Raw genomic sequence first — 13,875 nt, 5'->3', positions numbered from 1 at the left:
TTATCATACTTACATTTTTAGATTATTAACACATTTTAAAATCAGACACTTAGAACCTTTGTAAATATGAAAAAACTGTTTTTAAATGATATTTTTATTGATTAAGAGAATACAAATAAATTCCAAAGAAAGGTGGAACTGTGTGAAAAAAGTATTTGCAGCCTAAACCCAATAACTTGGTTGTGCAATCAAGCTTTACCGATCAGAATTTTTAAGATCATTCCACAGCAGCTTTGACTAGGCCACTCCAAAATTATTATTATATATTATTATATTATTATTAATATTATATATATAATATTTATTTTTTTGTAGCTGTTTAGAGGTGGACTTGTTTGTATGCTTTGGATCATTGTCCTGCTGCAGAGCCCAAGTACACCTGAGCTTTAGGTCACAAACTAATATATGGACATTATCCTTCAGACATTTCTAATAGAGAGCAGAATTCATGGTTCCATCAATTACAGTAAGTTTCCAGGTCCTGAAGCAGCAAAACTGGCCCAGACCATCACACTACCACCACCATGTTTGACTTTCAGTATGATGTTCTTTTTCTGAAAGTATGTGTTGGTTTTAGGCCAGATGTAACAGGACACACACTTTTCAAAAAGTTCCACTTATGTCTCGTCAGTCCACAGAACTTTTTCCCAAAGACCTGGGGATCATCAAGATGTGGGTTAGCAAATGTAACTCAGTCTCTTTCTTAATATTGAATCAATTACACTGACCATAAATGAGGAAGGTGAGGCGAGTCAGGCCTGCAGGTTTTTAGATTTAGCTTGAGGTTCTTTTGTGACCTCTAGGATGAGTTATCCATGCACTTTTGGAATCATTTTGGTAGGCCGGTCACTCCTGGAAAGGTTCACCACTGTTTCATGTTATCTCCATTTGTAAACAATAGGTCTCACTGTGGTTCGCTGAAGTCCCAAAGCTTTAGAATTTACTTTGTAACTTTTTCAGGCTGAAAGATAATCAATGACTTTGTTTTCTCATAATTTTCATTATTGAATATATTCAGATTGGGGAATAATGTGATCCTTTAGCTGCTTCATGTTGTCAGACAGGTTCTATTTAAATGATTCCTTGATTCTACAGGTCTGGCTCAAAGCATTTTTTCATTTTGATTGGTTCTTTTCTTTTTTGTTCTAGTTCTGTGATTGGTTGTATGCTTTTTCCTGCACACAGTGGTCATATGAGGTGTTGCTGTGGGAAATCAAAACCCAAGGTGCACTGCCCTACACTGATATACCAACTCCTTTTTCGTCATCACAGCCAGCTCCCAGACTCTTGCCCAGGTGCCCGGCCAGTACACATACACACATTTAAACACAAAAGCCACACACTCCAGTGGGAGGGAAGCATGGTTCAGTGCTCTCATTAGCTTTGTACAAGAGCGTAAAAACAGAGAGCCTTTGTTAAACTCCGTTAGATTCAGTGACCTGGCAGAGACTCATCAGAAGCCCCAGCCAACTCAGCTCCACATGACTGCTGAAGCCTTTTCCTCAGTTGGGTACAGTCTTCTGAAGTGCGTCCTGTGGATGGAGCAGGGTTGCTGATATGAGCTTCTGTCTGCAGCAGGATGGACCCAGGTGATGACAGATGTAGACTGGCCCTGCTGGACTCACACAGCACACCCTGACATACAAAACCCACTGAACCAACAACCCACCCTTACTGGGAAGATGAGGCTATCTTGTGTTTTTTAGCCCAATAAAGCACTTAGAGTTTATATGTGGGCCCACATTTAAGACCCCTTAATTCATAATTACATAACCTTTGTATTCACATAATAATGGCTGATCAGCAGGTTCTGAAACAGCTTATATCCTCAGGCCATCACACTGCTGAACAGTCATTAACAAAGTGTATTCAACTAACAAAACTCATCTTATCTGTCTCACTACACAAGATCATATCGTCTACCCCAATCAAACTCTTTACCCACTAAAATTTATACCCACTTACCTGATAACACATTTGAAATTCACATCTTATCCATTGTTCATATAATTTGTAATAAACCATTACTTTTAAACTGTGCATTAACTTTGTATAGTGTAAGTTAAAAATGTTTATATTTTTTATTTTTTCAGTAAGAGGGATTTTCACTTACATGTACACCTGTGTTAATGTGATGTGTTTATAAAATCAGTTTTCATTTAGTTGGTTAAAGGGTTTCTGTATTAAAAGTATTAAAATTTTAAAATAATTCAGAGTATGTTGGTATGAAATTATCCATTCTAGACAAGTGGACTGATAGTCAGATTCTTAAATACATTTTACTGATACAACTTGTGCACATCATCAGTGATGAAACATGGGGTCCTCAGGTGAGCCCAAGTAGCAGTTGTTTTCCACAGATCTTCCCACTGGATCCACAACCATCTGGATGGCTTTTCTGCAGAATCTGTGATGCTCCTGATGGCTCTGTGCATCTGCAGCCCTGCCAAACCCAGGCGCTTTGATACCTGGTGGACAGACTGGACTGCGAAGCATTTACAGTCGACCTTGATGGAAGACATCCTATGTTTTGACAGTCCCTTATACTTTGTTCGCTTACTCCGAATTGTTATCAGTGGTGATAAATAAAACCAGACATGTTAAGAGTTCAGAAATGGCTCTTAACTTTCCTGCACAAAATATTATTACCTGAAATTGTTGTGGGTGTGCTGCCCGTTATTTCATGTGCTTAAGCAAGGCAAAGCAAAGTTATTTATGTTAAACATTTCATCCTCAAATTCAGTTCTAAGTAGTCTGCATAATTTTAAGCTTTTCTACAGGCACTATATAAGTTATTTTGTGTGCATTTACACATATCGGTTAATAAATTGGTACAACATAAAGTAGCTAAAGTAATAAATTATAAGGGTATGTACACAAAATATCTGTACATACTGTATGTAAAGACATATTGTCAATAAAATAGGACTCTTTTGAAAATATGGACACAGACATCTTGAGACCATGCCTAATGCCTAATTCCAGATACCAGCAATGAGCGGTAGAGCAGTGGAACTGTACTCCTGGCATGATTTGGCAATTGTGAAAGAGGCACCTAATCCTGATCACTATGATCTTCTGATCTAATTAAACTCATGCAGCTGTATACAGTCCAATCCCAACAGCAAGTCTCAAGTCTCAAGTAGTAAAAAGTCCTCCCATAACAGTAGACACAGTTTCTACAGTTGACCAAAGCAGTGTATACTCTTTAATACCTTTCATTTTTGAAGAAACGATACATGAACAGGTTCCCAAAACTAAATGATAAATGGATAGATAGATAGATAGATAGACATTATTATTGAAACTGCCTAGTTCAAACAAACTAATGCATTCATCTTACTTTCAAAAGCACCAGTTTACTTTCCCTTATCAGTGCTCCTGACTATACCAATAAATAATAAAGTATTAATAGCTCTTTGTGGTCACTTTGGTAGTGTTTGTTGAATAAAGCTCCATCATCAGGTTGTCTCTGCCGTGTAGATAAGCACTTCCTTGGTCTCTGAATGGTGAAAGGGAGTCTCAGTCTCTTTCACTGGCCGTATGAAAACGTTGACCATGACCTTTAGTTTACCCTTGAAGCACTTGACCTAATGTTGTCTAGACAGGCTTTTCCATTTCCCTCGTGTTGAAAAGGTCCTTTCATTTTTCCATCCCCTGACAGGAAGAGTGAATGTACCTCTGTATTATACCTCTCCTTTCATACATACATACACTTGCAGTTGTGCTTGAAAGTTTGTAAGATTTTTTCTACACTGCCTGGTAAAAAAAAAACAAAAAAAAAACTCTAATATTTCGTTGGACCGCCTTTAGCTTTAATTGCGGCACACATTCACTGTGGAATTGTTTCAATAAGTTTTTCCAATGTCACAAGATTTATTTCAATCCAGTGTTGCATTCATTTTTCACCAAGATCTTGCAGCATTGATGAAGGTAGAGTCTGACCACTGCACAAAGTCTTCTCCAGCACATCCCAAAGATTCTCAATGAGGTTGAGGTCTGGACTCTGTGGTGAACAATCCATGTGTAAAAATGATGATCTCATGCTCCCTGAATCACTCTTTCACAATTCCATCATGTAAAAGAAAGATAAATAATGCGTGACCACACCTTATTAAGGCATGGAAATGAGATCCTAAGCCGTGGGAATAAGGTCCTAAGGCGTAGGAACGAGATAATTAAGGCGTAGGAATGAGATCATTAAGGCATGGACAAGACTTATTAGGGCATGGGAATTAATAAATTAAATCTAGCTGGAAAATAATAAAGCTTGCTTTTCTGTAAATTAATGCTCATGAAGAAACTGAATATTACATCAAATCTTTTTTAATCCAAAGATAATCTTTAGTAAGAAAATGGAGAGTAAATTGGTTTATTTTAATTTTTATCTTGGAATGAATTATGGTGATATTTTGGAATCTTTTGCAGTGAGGTATGGTATAATTCTAAGTAAAAGACACTGAATTCTCATACTAAAAGCTGATTGGCTCAGACACAGACAGTATGTAGACCTGTTTACCTTTCTCAGGCAGTCCTATTGTGCACAACCCCTGTGAGATGCTTGCTTTGTTGGCTGTGAAACAAAAGGACCTTAATGGCTAGGATTTAATGAACTTGTTTCCACACCTTAATAAGTCATGGCCACGGCGTAATTATCTTGTTTCAACTCCTTAACTATCTTGTTTCCATGCATAAGAATTCCGTTCCTACCTCTTAGGATCTCGCTCCCACACCTTAATAAGGCGTGGCCACATATATATAAATATATATATTTTTACATGTTTTCATCTTAGGGGCTTTTTTGCTGATAAGAATATTTTATCAGTATGTTTCTCTGTGAGCAAACATTATGTAATAATTTAAAACAAAGTGTGTGTCTCTTTAAACAAAGCCTCCACAAAGCCTCTGTGTTTTCTTTGTTGAGTAGGTACTGCTGGAACGTAATTCACTGTATGAACCTGTTCACTCATCCTTACCTCAAACCTGCCCCCACAAGTGAAGGAAATCACAGCCCCCACCTCCCCTACATTACTCAGCACCAATTCATAAAGAGCAGATCGGCCACAGGCTTGAGGAACACATGAGCCAACCGGATAAATCCACAGGACAGTCGCTGGCCTCATGCCACACACATCATCGATTGTGTGGTTTGTGTCAAAAGATTAAAGATATTCTTCAGAGAGGTGAAAATAACTGCATTGCCACCTAGTGGATTATTCAACACTACTTTGAGCACTGCATTGTGAGTCCAAACTGTCTAAGAATGTGTTGAATTCAGAGTAATGTCAGACTTTAAATTGAATTTAAATTGAAAAACAGAACCTTGAGCATGAGCTGAAGTCAAGAAATAACTATAGAGAGTGTCGATGACTGTACAGAGAACATGCCTTTGTCTTGGTGTTTTCCAGCAGAGCTACAGTATCAGAATATGATCCTTTAGTAACTTCTGAAGACTAATCTTCTTCCTCAGAGTCTTCATTCAACAGCTACATCTCCCGATGACCTTCATTCTCCTCCTCCACCTCACACACGTTTGCTTCAAAGTTCAAGTTTTTTTACAAACTATTTTCTTCAGAGACTTAAATTTACATGCGGTTCAGTTTTGTTGAGTAGTGGTCAGCAACGACAATAAAATAAACATAATAATGTATATCATTATGTGTAAGTGTTACGAGTAAGTTGGTGTCTAAAATCAATATAACTATTAATATAGCAACACTAGAAGCACCATAGACCTGGCTTGAACTCTTACTCACCCTCATGTTTAGCAGCTGTAAACAGCGCTCCACAAGGGGGCGCTATCAGCACTTAACTTAACTTAATGTGCATCACTGAATGTAAAACTGATGCATTGAATGCTCATTTAGCTTAATTAAAATCAGGCCAAAGTATTAATGGAAGGACTCTGTACAGCAACTCAAGGTAAAGAATACAGCTCTAGAAAAAAAATATAAGAATACTTAAAAATTATAAGTTCCATTGATTTTACCAAACTGAAAACCTCTGGAATATAATCAAGAGGAAGATGGATAATCACAAGCCATCAAACCAAGCTGAACTGAAGTTATCCAAAAGCAGTGTGTAAGACTGGTGGAGGAGAACATGCCAAGAGGCATAAAAACTGTGATTAAAAACCAGGGTTATTCCATCAAATATTGATTTCTGAATTCTTAAAACTTTATGAATATGATAATGTTTTTTTTTTTTTTTACATTATTTGAGGTCTGAAAGCTCTGCATCTTTTTTATTATCCTTTCTGCAAATAAATGCTCTAAATCATAATATTTTGGGGGGAATTTAGGAGAAATGTTTTCCGTAGTGTATGGAATAAAACAATGCTCATTTTACTCAAACATATACCTATACAAAGCTAAATCAGAGAAACTGATTTCGAAACTGAAGTGGTCTCTTAATTTTTTTTTCAGAGCTGTATATTCCCTGAATGTATTTTACAAGATTAAAGTGCCAGTTTATAAGGCTCATCTGTATTATATAGTTAACCCAAGTGTAGGTCACTGTACAACAAAACACAAGGCACACATCACATAAGAAAACAATTTTTTTTTTTACACATGTAATATCAGGTTATCTCCTTAACTTATGGAAACCATACAGATAGAATATATTTTAATTTTAATAGAAAATCTCCATTTAAAATGTTGTATAGTGTGATGTTAGACTAAATCCCTCTCTGGGAAACTGACCTGTTGTGTTTGTTCAGCATAGATTTTTTTTAAAGCTTAAAAGCATTAACTTAAAAGCTCCATTTGCTCAGTCTTTAGAAATTTGGCTCTATATTATTAAAAACCTTGATCATTGTTGCAGTTTGTTGGGCTTTATTTTTAAGAGAACAGTGAAAATCAAGTTTCTACATCTGCTTTCTTATAAAACGTGGCATAACCCTGGCGTTCCATCCAAATTAAAATGCCAAAAAAAAGAAACATTGTCCTTTATCTTAAATTACTGTAGGTCACTACAGAGTCACTCCTGTCTCATTCACCACAAGAAGTGATATATTATTGGCGTGAGGCCATTGGTTGTGGTTGATTTATTTAGCTGGATGGTTCATGCCTCATGACGTGTTCCACAAGCCAATTTTCTCTTTATGAATTAGTGTTGAGTAATTTCTTTCATTAGTGGGGGAAACTGGGTACAGATGAGTAAACAGGTTGAATTTACCGTCAGTAAGAAAAAAAAAGAAGAAGAGAAAGAAGAGCTTTAGTTTGAACTCAGTTTCTTAGGTTAAATACGTTGTTTGTAGTTAAAAACACTGAACTGTTATCATAAAATTTCAGACTCAAATTTGCGTAAGCACTATTACAACAGTGCTGTGATACATAGCATTTCCAGTGTGTGGAGTGGTTTAATAGGTTTAGCTTTTCCTGTTGGGGGTGGGGACACTTTTCATCATGAGGGAAATGGAAGAGCCTGTCTAGACAACAATGGGTCAAATGTCAAGAGCACTAAGGGTAAACAAAAGGTCATGGTCAAGTTTCCAGACAGTCAGTAAGAGAGAAATGCTATGGAACGCTGAAAATATTTGTTAAAAATTCTCCTCTCACTTCAAAAAGGTTCCTAAAAAACTTGTTTAATTTTCTATTTCCATTTATTCTGCACAGACAACCTGATGACAGAGCTTTATTTAACCCGGTTACAAGAAAAACAGAAGTATTATTTGTACCATGTTAATTACAGGTGACCTCAGAAGAGTATTCTGTTGTTGTCTGTCCTTCTAGACAGGAATAAACAGTGCCAGAGTGGGTATTTAAACAAGACCATTGTTGCTTTTGTAACACATGTATTTGAATGGTACCAGAAACCAGACTATATATAGATATATATATATAGATATATATATACAGCAGGATCGGACTAGAGAAACATTATTTACAATCCCTCAGTTGATCTTTCACATACAAGCCAACTCACATTCATTGTCATCTCTGCTACCTTGCGAATATGCAAAACGGATTGACTTCAAAATGCCATTTAGTGATGACTTTATACAAACAAAAGCACATAATGCAATACTTCAGAAACTCTTTCAACTCTATCCAAGCCACTGACCGTTCAATTGATGCATAAATCAGCTGAAAGAGAGCACATATAAAAATCCAGACACATCAAATCAAATGGAACATAAAAAGATATAGTGGTTGGAAGAACATTCGTAGAATCATCGTCACGTGTAACACATCATCCAGTGTTCTGCAGACAGTATCCTGGGTCGGTCTGACACTAGAGTTGGTGGCACAGCGTCCCAGAGCACTGTTTATCCTCACAGATTAAACCAGTAACAAAACAAACACTCAGCAGCACAAACCACCACAGTGGAAGAAGGGAGAAGAACGAAGCAAGAGATCTTTTTCTTTTTTCTTATTTGTCACAAAATAAGACCATCTCCTTCAATGAGATAATAATACAGTAGGATATAAGAGGCAAAACCTGATCCTGGATCAGCATTTTGACTCTGAACTTGATCTGTTGGACTCCACGTCAGTAGAAATTTGGTCAATGCCCTTGAAAGATTTCATGAACCACTCACCCTAATGAAGTGGTTCACGTATGTTTCTAAAACAATAAGGCTTTTAGCCCCTTTTCACAGCCTTGTGATGTCACAGTGGGAGTGGGTTTGGTGGGTTTAGTGGTTTTGGTCTGTGCTCTCCTCTCCTATCAGTGTGAGCTGTGTGAGAGCTCCTACAGTCATCAGTCCAGTCCAATCCATGTCTGTCAGCGCCTGGGTCTGGACTGCTGCACTCAGAGGCTCATATCAGCAGCCCTGCTCCGTCCACAGGACTAACTTCAGAAGGCTGTACTCTATCTACAGTGATAAAGACAATCAGCTTCCCTTTACAGTGTTCCGCAGTGGCCTTGGGCAGCTTTTGCTCCATAGAGTGCAAATGGTCCCTGGTTCACAGTCCAGTGTCTGTCAGTCTTATGCAACAGATTTTTTTTAGCAAACACACACAGCCTTGCTCTCTTTCGCACTGGTTTTGGGTCCTGCCCTGTTTGCCCCTTTCTCTCTCTCTCTTTCGCTCTCTCTCTCTGTCTCTCAGGTGCAGCAGTCCCGGTCCAGCTGGCTCTGAGAGGATATGAGAGAGGGGTAGGGCGTCATTTTGTCGATGTTGACATAGGTGGTGTTCAGGAGGATGTAGTGCTCTCCACTGAAGCTGGAGAAAATGGCTGAAATGCGCGAGACAAGCTCTGAGAAGGTGGGCCGTCGCTCAGGTTTGGGGTGCCAACACTCGATCATCACGTTGTAGCTGAGAAGAAAAGAGAGAGGGAAAAAGTTATATTCTAATTCTAATTCTACCTCAGAGCAGTATTCTCCCAAGAAATGGCTGAAATAACAAAAAAGATGCAGAGCTTTCAGACCTCAAATAATGCAATGAAAATAAGTTCATATTCATAAAGTTTTAAGAGTTCAGAAATCAATATTTGGTGGAAGAACCCTGGTTTGTAATCACAGTTTTAATGCATCTTGGCATGTTCTCCTATTCCAGTCTTACACACTGCTTTTGGATAATTTTATGCCACTCCTGGTGCAAAAATTCAAGCAGTTCAGTTTGGTTTGATGGCTGTGATCATCCATCGTCCTCTTGATTATATTTCAGAGGTTTTTAATTAGGTGAAAGCAAATAAACTCATCGCTTTTACGTGGTCTCTTATTTTTTTTAGAGCTGTATATGGGAGAAGAGATTGTAGAAGGACTGATTCGTTGTAAATCCAAAGCAGCCCTGCTAGTTCATTCAAAAAGCCTTGCAGAACTCTAATTCTAGGTATTTATAAAGACTAGTAGTTAAGTGAAAACGGACAAGCCAAGAGGCCAACAAATTACCTCTTTTTCTATTACAGCTCAAATTAAATCTGTTGCCTGTTTTAGCTATACAAAACTCTCTCCACAGCCAAATAATTTATCTCCAGAACAAACGATCCACACATTCTAACATTCCAATGCACTAATCTTCTGAGCAGAGCTGAAAGAGGAGGAGGAGGATTCCGGCTGAATGGAATAAAGGTCTGTCAGATCATTCTGCAGCTCCAGAGAGGAGGAGGTGCTGAGCTTATCGGACATTGTGTTAATATACAAGAGTTTCTGACTCCATCTGTTCCTCTCAGTTCAATCGCTACTCTCTTGTGTGATACAGTGACTATAAAAATGTTCATCACCTTTAAAGTGATTGACTTAATTTAAAAGAAGCTAAGGCAGAAAATAAAGAAATGAAGATCAGAAGTGCTGTGATGCATTTTAAGTGAATGTACAATAAAAGATAGCTGTCTGGAAGGTCCAGTTTTTGTTATTCGGTATTTCTGGCTACAAATCGCCATGACGATAAAGGAACTCATTCAGTGTAGTCGTAGGTGTCTTGTTGGCCTTCCTCACTATTCTTGTATTCTTTGTGAAGATGGCAGATTCTAGGCAGATTTAAACACATGCCATATTACTTAGATTAATCAAATATAGATGGAACTAAACTCAAGGGGATGTTATGTGACTTTTTGTATCTTTTCCCGATCTATCTTTTCTCCAGAACCATGAAACAAATACACAGTGCAGCGATCTATCACTCCTCCAGAACCATGAAACAAATACACAGTGTAGCGATCTATCACTCCTCCAGAACTATGAACAAACACACAGTACAACGATCTATCACTCCTCCAGAACCATGAACAAACACAACACTACCCGACATTACATAACAGTAAACAATACAGTATAACAATACATAGCCTATTAACCTGTATTATTCCAGTTATTTGTATTATTTCGTTTTTTTTTTGTTTCCTCTTTTGATTTTACTCTTCTATTGGGTCTAAATAATATATCATTTTTAAGTCATTTTTGAGCTATTTTTATATATTTATTAATATATACAAATGAATAATTTTGCCAATTGTGGTCCAATTCTTCTGCCACAATTCACAATACTAGCGATTAGCGAAATCTTTCTGTGTTTCTTTGTTTTGTGGCAACTCCAGATCATTTTCTTAGTTTAATCCAGGTGGAGACTTTTTGTTTTTGGCCAGGAGTGTATGTGCCACGTGACAAAAAAAAAAAAAAAAGACTTCAATGACTAATTGTTGCCATTCCAATCAGGAATTAGAACTTGTTTGGTAAAAAAAAAAAAAAAAAAAGTACAGACCAAAAGTTTGGACACATTCTCTTTTTCCATGCGTTTTCTTTATTTTTATGACTATTTACATTGTAGATTCTTACTGAAGGCATTAAAAGTATGAATGAACACGTGGAGTTTTATGTACTTAACAAAAAAAATAGTGAAATAGCTAAAGAAAAATATATTTATATTCTAGTTGCTATATATATATATATATATATATATATATATATATATATATATATATATATATATATAGTATACATAGTATACTAGTATAAAAGGCTTACATGGGAATTGATTGGGTTTGTCTATACTATATTGTTTAGACACAGTATTACTGAGTACGTAGGCTGCACTGCTGTAGAATGTTAGTGTGAGTGTTCTAAAGGTGATGATGTCATCAGCTTTTTTTGATTGGCTGAGTGTTTTAAAGGTGATGATGTCAGGAACCAGCATTCCGACGGGTATAAATAGCTGCTTGCTGGAGTTTTTGGTCTGTTGGATGTTCGGTGTTGGAGAGAGCAGTTCGTAAGAATAGTGCTACCCATAGCTACAGACAACTAGACATGGTGCAGATGCTGAAAGCGTTAATCGTTCCAGGTGTGCTTGCCGTCGCCGGCTGCTGCTGGTGGTGGTATAGCTCACGGAAGAAAACTGGAGGTACCGGCCAGGACAGTGAGGCGAAGGAGGATGTGCTTTCTTCCTGTAGTGGAGAAGAGCAATGTGCTCGGTCTGAGACTAGAGCACCTGTCCCCCTTCAGGACCGTGTGGATGACAGCAAGCCAGCTGAAAGCAGTGAGGGGAAGAGTCAGCTTGACGAGCCATCCACCATCATAGAGGATGCTCAGGCTGAAGACACTTTAGTGTCTGCTACAGAGCTTCCAGAGCTCATTGTAGTCGATGACCTATCTTCCTCTTCTGAAGATGGACAGTGTTCTCAGTCTGAGACTAGAGCACCTGTCTCAAGCCCAGAGGAGCTTCCCCTTCAGGACAGTGTGGAAGACAGCCAGCCAGGTGAAAGCAGTGAGGGGAAAAGTCAGCTTGACGAGCCATCCACCATCATGGAGGATGCTCAGGCTGAAGACACTTTAGTGTCTGCTATAGAGCTTCCAGAGCTCATTGTAGTCGATGACCTATCTTCCTCTTCTGAAGATGGACAGTGTTCTCAGTCTGAGACTAGAGCACCTGTCTCAAGCCCAGAGGAGCTTCCCCTTCAGGACAGTGTAGAAGATAGCCAGTCAGGTGAGAGCAGTGAGCAGTAAAAAAGCAGCTTGAGGAGCCATCCACCATCATAGAGGATCCTCAGGCTGAAGACACACCAGTGTCTGCTATAGAGCTTCCAGAGCTCAAAGTAATTGATGACCTTTTTTCTTCTTCTCAAGATGGACAGTGTGCTCAGTCAAGTCCAGAGGATCTCCCCCTTCAGGACAGTGTGGAGGACAGCCAGCCAGAAGTGAGCGGTGACGGAAAAAGTCAGCTTGAGGAGCTTGAGGTGCCAACCACCATCAAAGAGGATCCTCCTACTAAAGACATACCATCATCCTTTCTGGGACGAAGGGCAAAACCCCTGGTCCGTTCCACCATCCTGCCTAAGAAGCCCTTTTTCACAAGGGATGAAAAGTACGAGGATCCAAGGGAGAGCCTTTCCCAGGTTGCATGGGATACAGTGATAGATGATTGGTATTAACTCATCAAATAAAAGCTAAAAAATATATATATATCAGCTCTGGAGTCATGTCACTTTCTTTTTGTATTAACAAGATAAGATAAGATAATTCTTTATTAATCCCACAATGGGGGAATATAAACAAATAATAAAAAATCTATATTTACAAAAATAATTACAGGAAATATATAAAGATAATTTAAAAATTATATATAGTAAAGGAAAAAATATAAACATCTAGTGCATAGAGATATGATTATGGTAGGGTGTGACCAGTATTATTGCACAAAGAGTAGCAGTGAATAAATATCAAATAAATAGTAGATAAAAAAGGTGAGAAAATATTGCACATTAAACATACTGCACAAATGGTGATACGGGGATCACAGTACATGTAGTGAGATAGATATTGCACACGGTAAGCTTTACAGCTATACTGAGTAGTATGTAAGTTTCAATTTTTTTCTTTTTATCTATTCAAATCTGTTAAGTTATTTATATTGGTAATATGTATATAGGTTATTTAATACATATAATAAGAAATTAGAAATAATAAGGAATAAAATAAGAGAGCTTTTCATTATTATTTTAACAGTTTGTTACAGTTCGTAGGCAGTATTCTGGTAATATGAATTGAATTAAGTGTTTAAAGCTATTTGGTGCAGAAATTTGATTTTTATAATGCTATATGAAGTTTTGGTTGCAGTCATTCATTTCGCAGGATATATAAAGAAGTTTGCAGTTTGATTGTGCAGTTTTGTGAATTGTGAAAGTATTTTTATTTTATTTTCGAAACGTGGAAAAGGCATGGAAAAGGCCTCCAATGAAGGTCGCCTCGCTTTGCCAAACATTCACACAAAGCAATCCAGACTGTTCTCATACAGAGTTCCCCAATGGTGGAACAAACTACCTTCCACTACCAGATAAGGAGAATCTCTCACTATCTTTAAGAAACTCCTGAAGACAGAGCTCTTCAAAGAGCACTTGCTCTCCTAACACCTCTAACAAACTCATTTCCTTCTTCCCCTCCTTCACTCCTCTATCCTATTATTTACATTTGACCTCCTTTAGACCCTATCTAAAGAT

The 13,875-nt window shown here is 37.8% G+C and overlaps 3 protein-coding genes across 6 annotated transcripts in view; 2 read left to right on the top strand and 1 right to left on the bottom strand.

Annotated features, from left to right (window-relative positions):
• parietopsin overlaps positions 1 to 13,875 on the top strand; it is a 416,841-nt gene that overhangs the window by 74,399 nt on the left and 328,567 nt on the right. The gene's annotated exons all lie outside the window — the stretch shown is intronic.
• The window catches only part of met (MET proto-oncogene, receptor tyrosine kinase), a 58,064-nt gene continuing 51,761 nt past the window's right edge, over positions 7,573 to 13,875 (bottom strand). For both annotated transcript variants that reach the window (XM_022684033.2, XM_049484170.1), the window contains one exon: positions 7,573 to 9,263. In XM_022684033.2, coding sequence (XP_022539754.2) covers positions 9,053 to 9,263 — 211 coding nt within the window. In that variant the 3' untranslated portion in view covers positions 7,573 to 9,052. The remainder of the gene's footprint in view (positions 9,264 to 13,875) is intronic.
• LOC111195785 (uncharacterized) lies at positions 11,690 to 12,846 on the top strand. Its single transcript, XM_049484178.1, has 2 exons — positions 11,690 to 12,365; positions 12,506 to 12,846. Exons 1-2 carry the CDS (start codon positions 11,690 to 11,692, stop codon positions 12,808 to 12,810), a joined length of 981 nt encoding a protein of 326 aa, XP_049340135.1. The 3' UTR covers positions 12,811 to 12,846.

Source organism: Astyanax mexicanus, chromosome 10 (genome assembly GCF_023375975.1).
Source record: "Astyanax mexicanus isolate ESR-SI-001 chromosome 10, AstMex3_surface, whole genome shotgun sequence".
NCBI lineage: Eukaryota > Metazoa > Chordata > Actinopteri > Characiformes > Acestrorhamphidae > Astyanax > Astyanax mexicanus.
The sequence above is the reverse complement of the archived record's forward strand: the minus strand, read 5'-3'. Positions and strand labels throughout refer to the sequence as shown.

Bases quoted from the DNA above. Each gene is read 5' to 3' on its own strand.
- LOC111195785 (XM_049484178.1), top strand. From the start codon at position 11,690: ATGGTGCAGATGCTGAAAGCGTTAATCGTTCCAGGTGTGCTTGCCGTC. The intron at 12,366-12,505 runs GTGAGAGCAGTG...CTTCTTCTCAAG, and splicing joins TGTAGAAGATAGCCAGTCAG to ATGGACAGTGTGCTCAGTCA.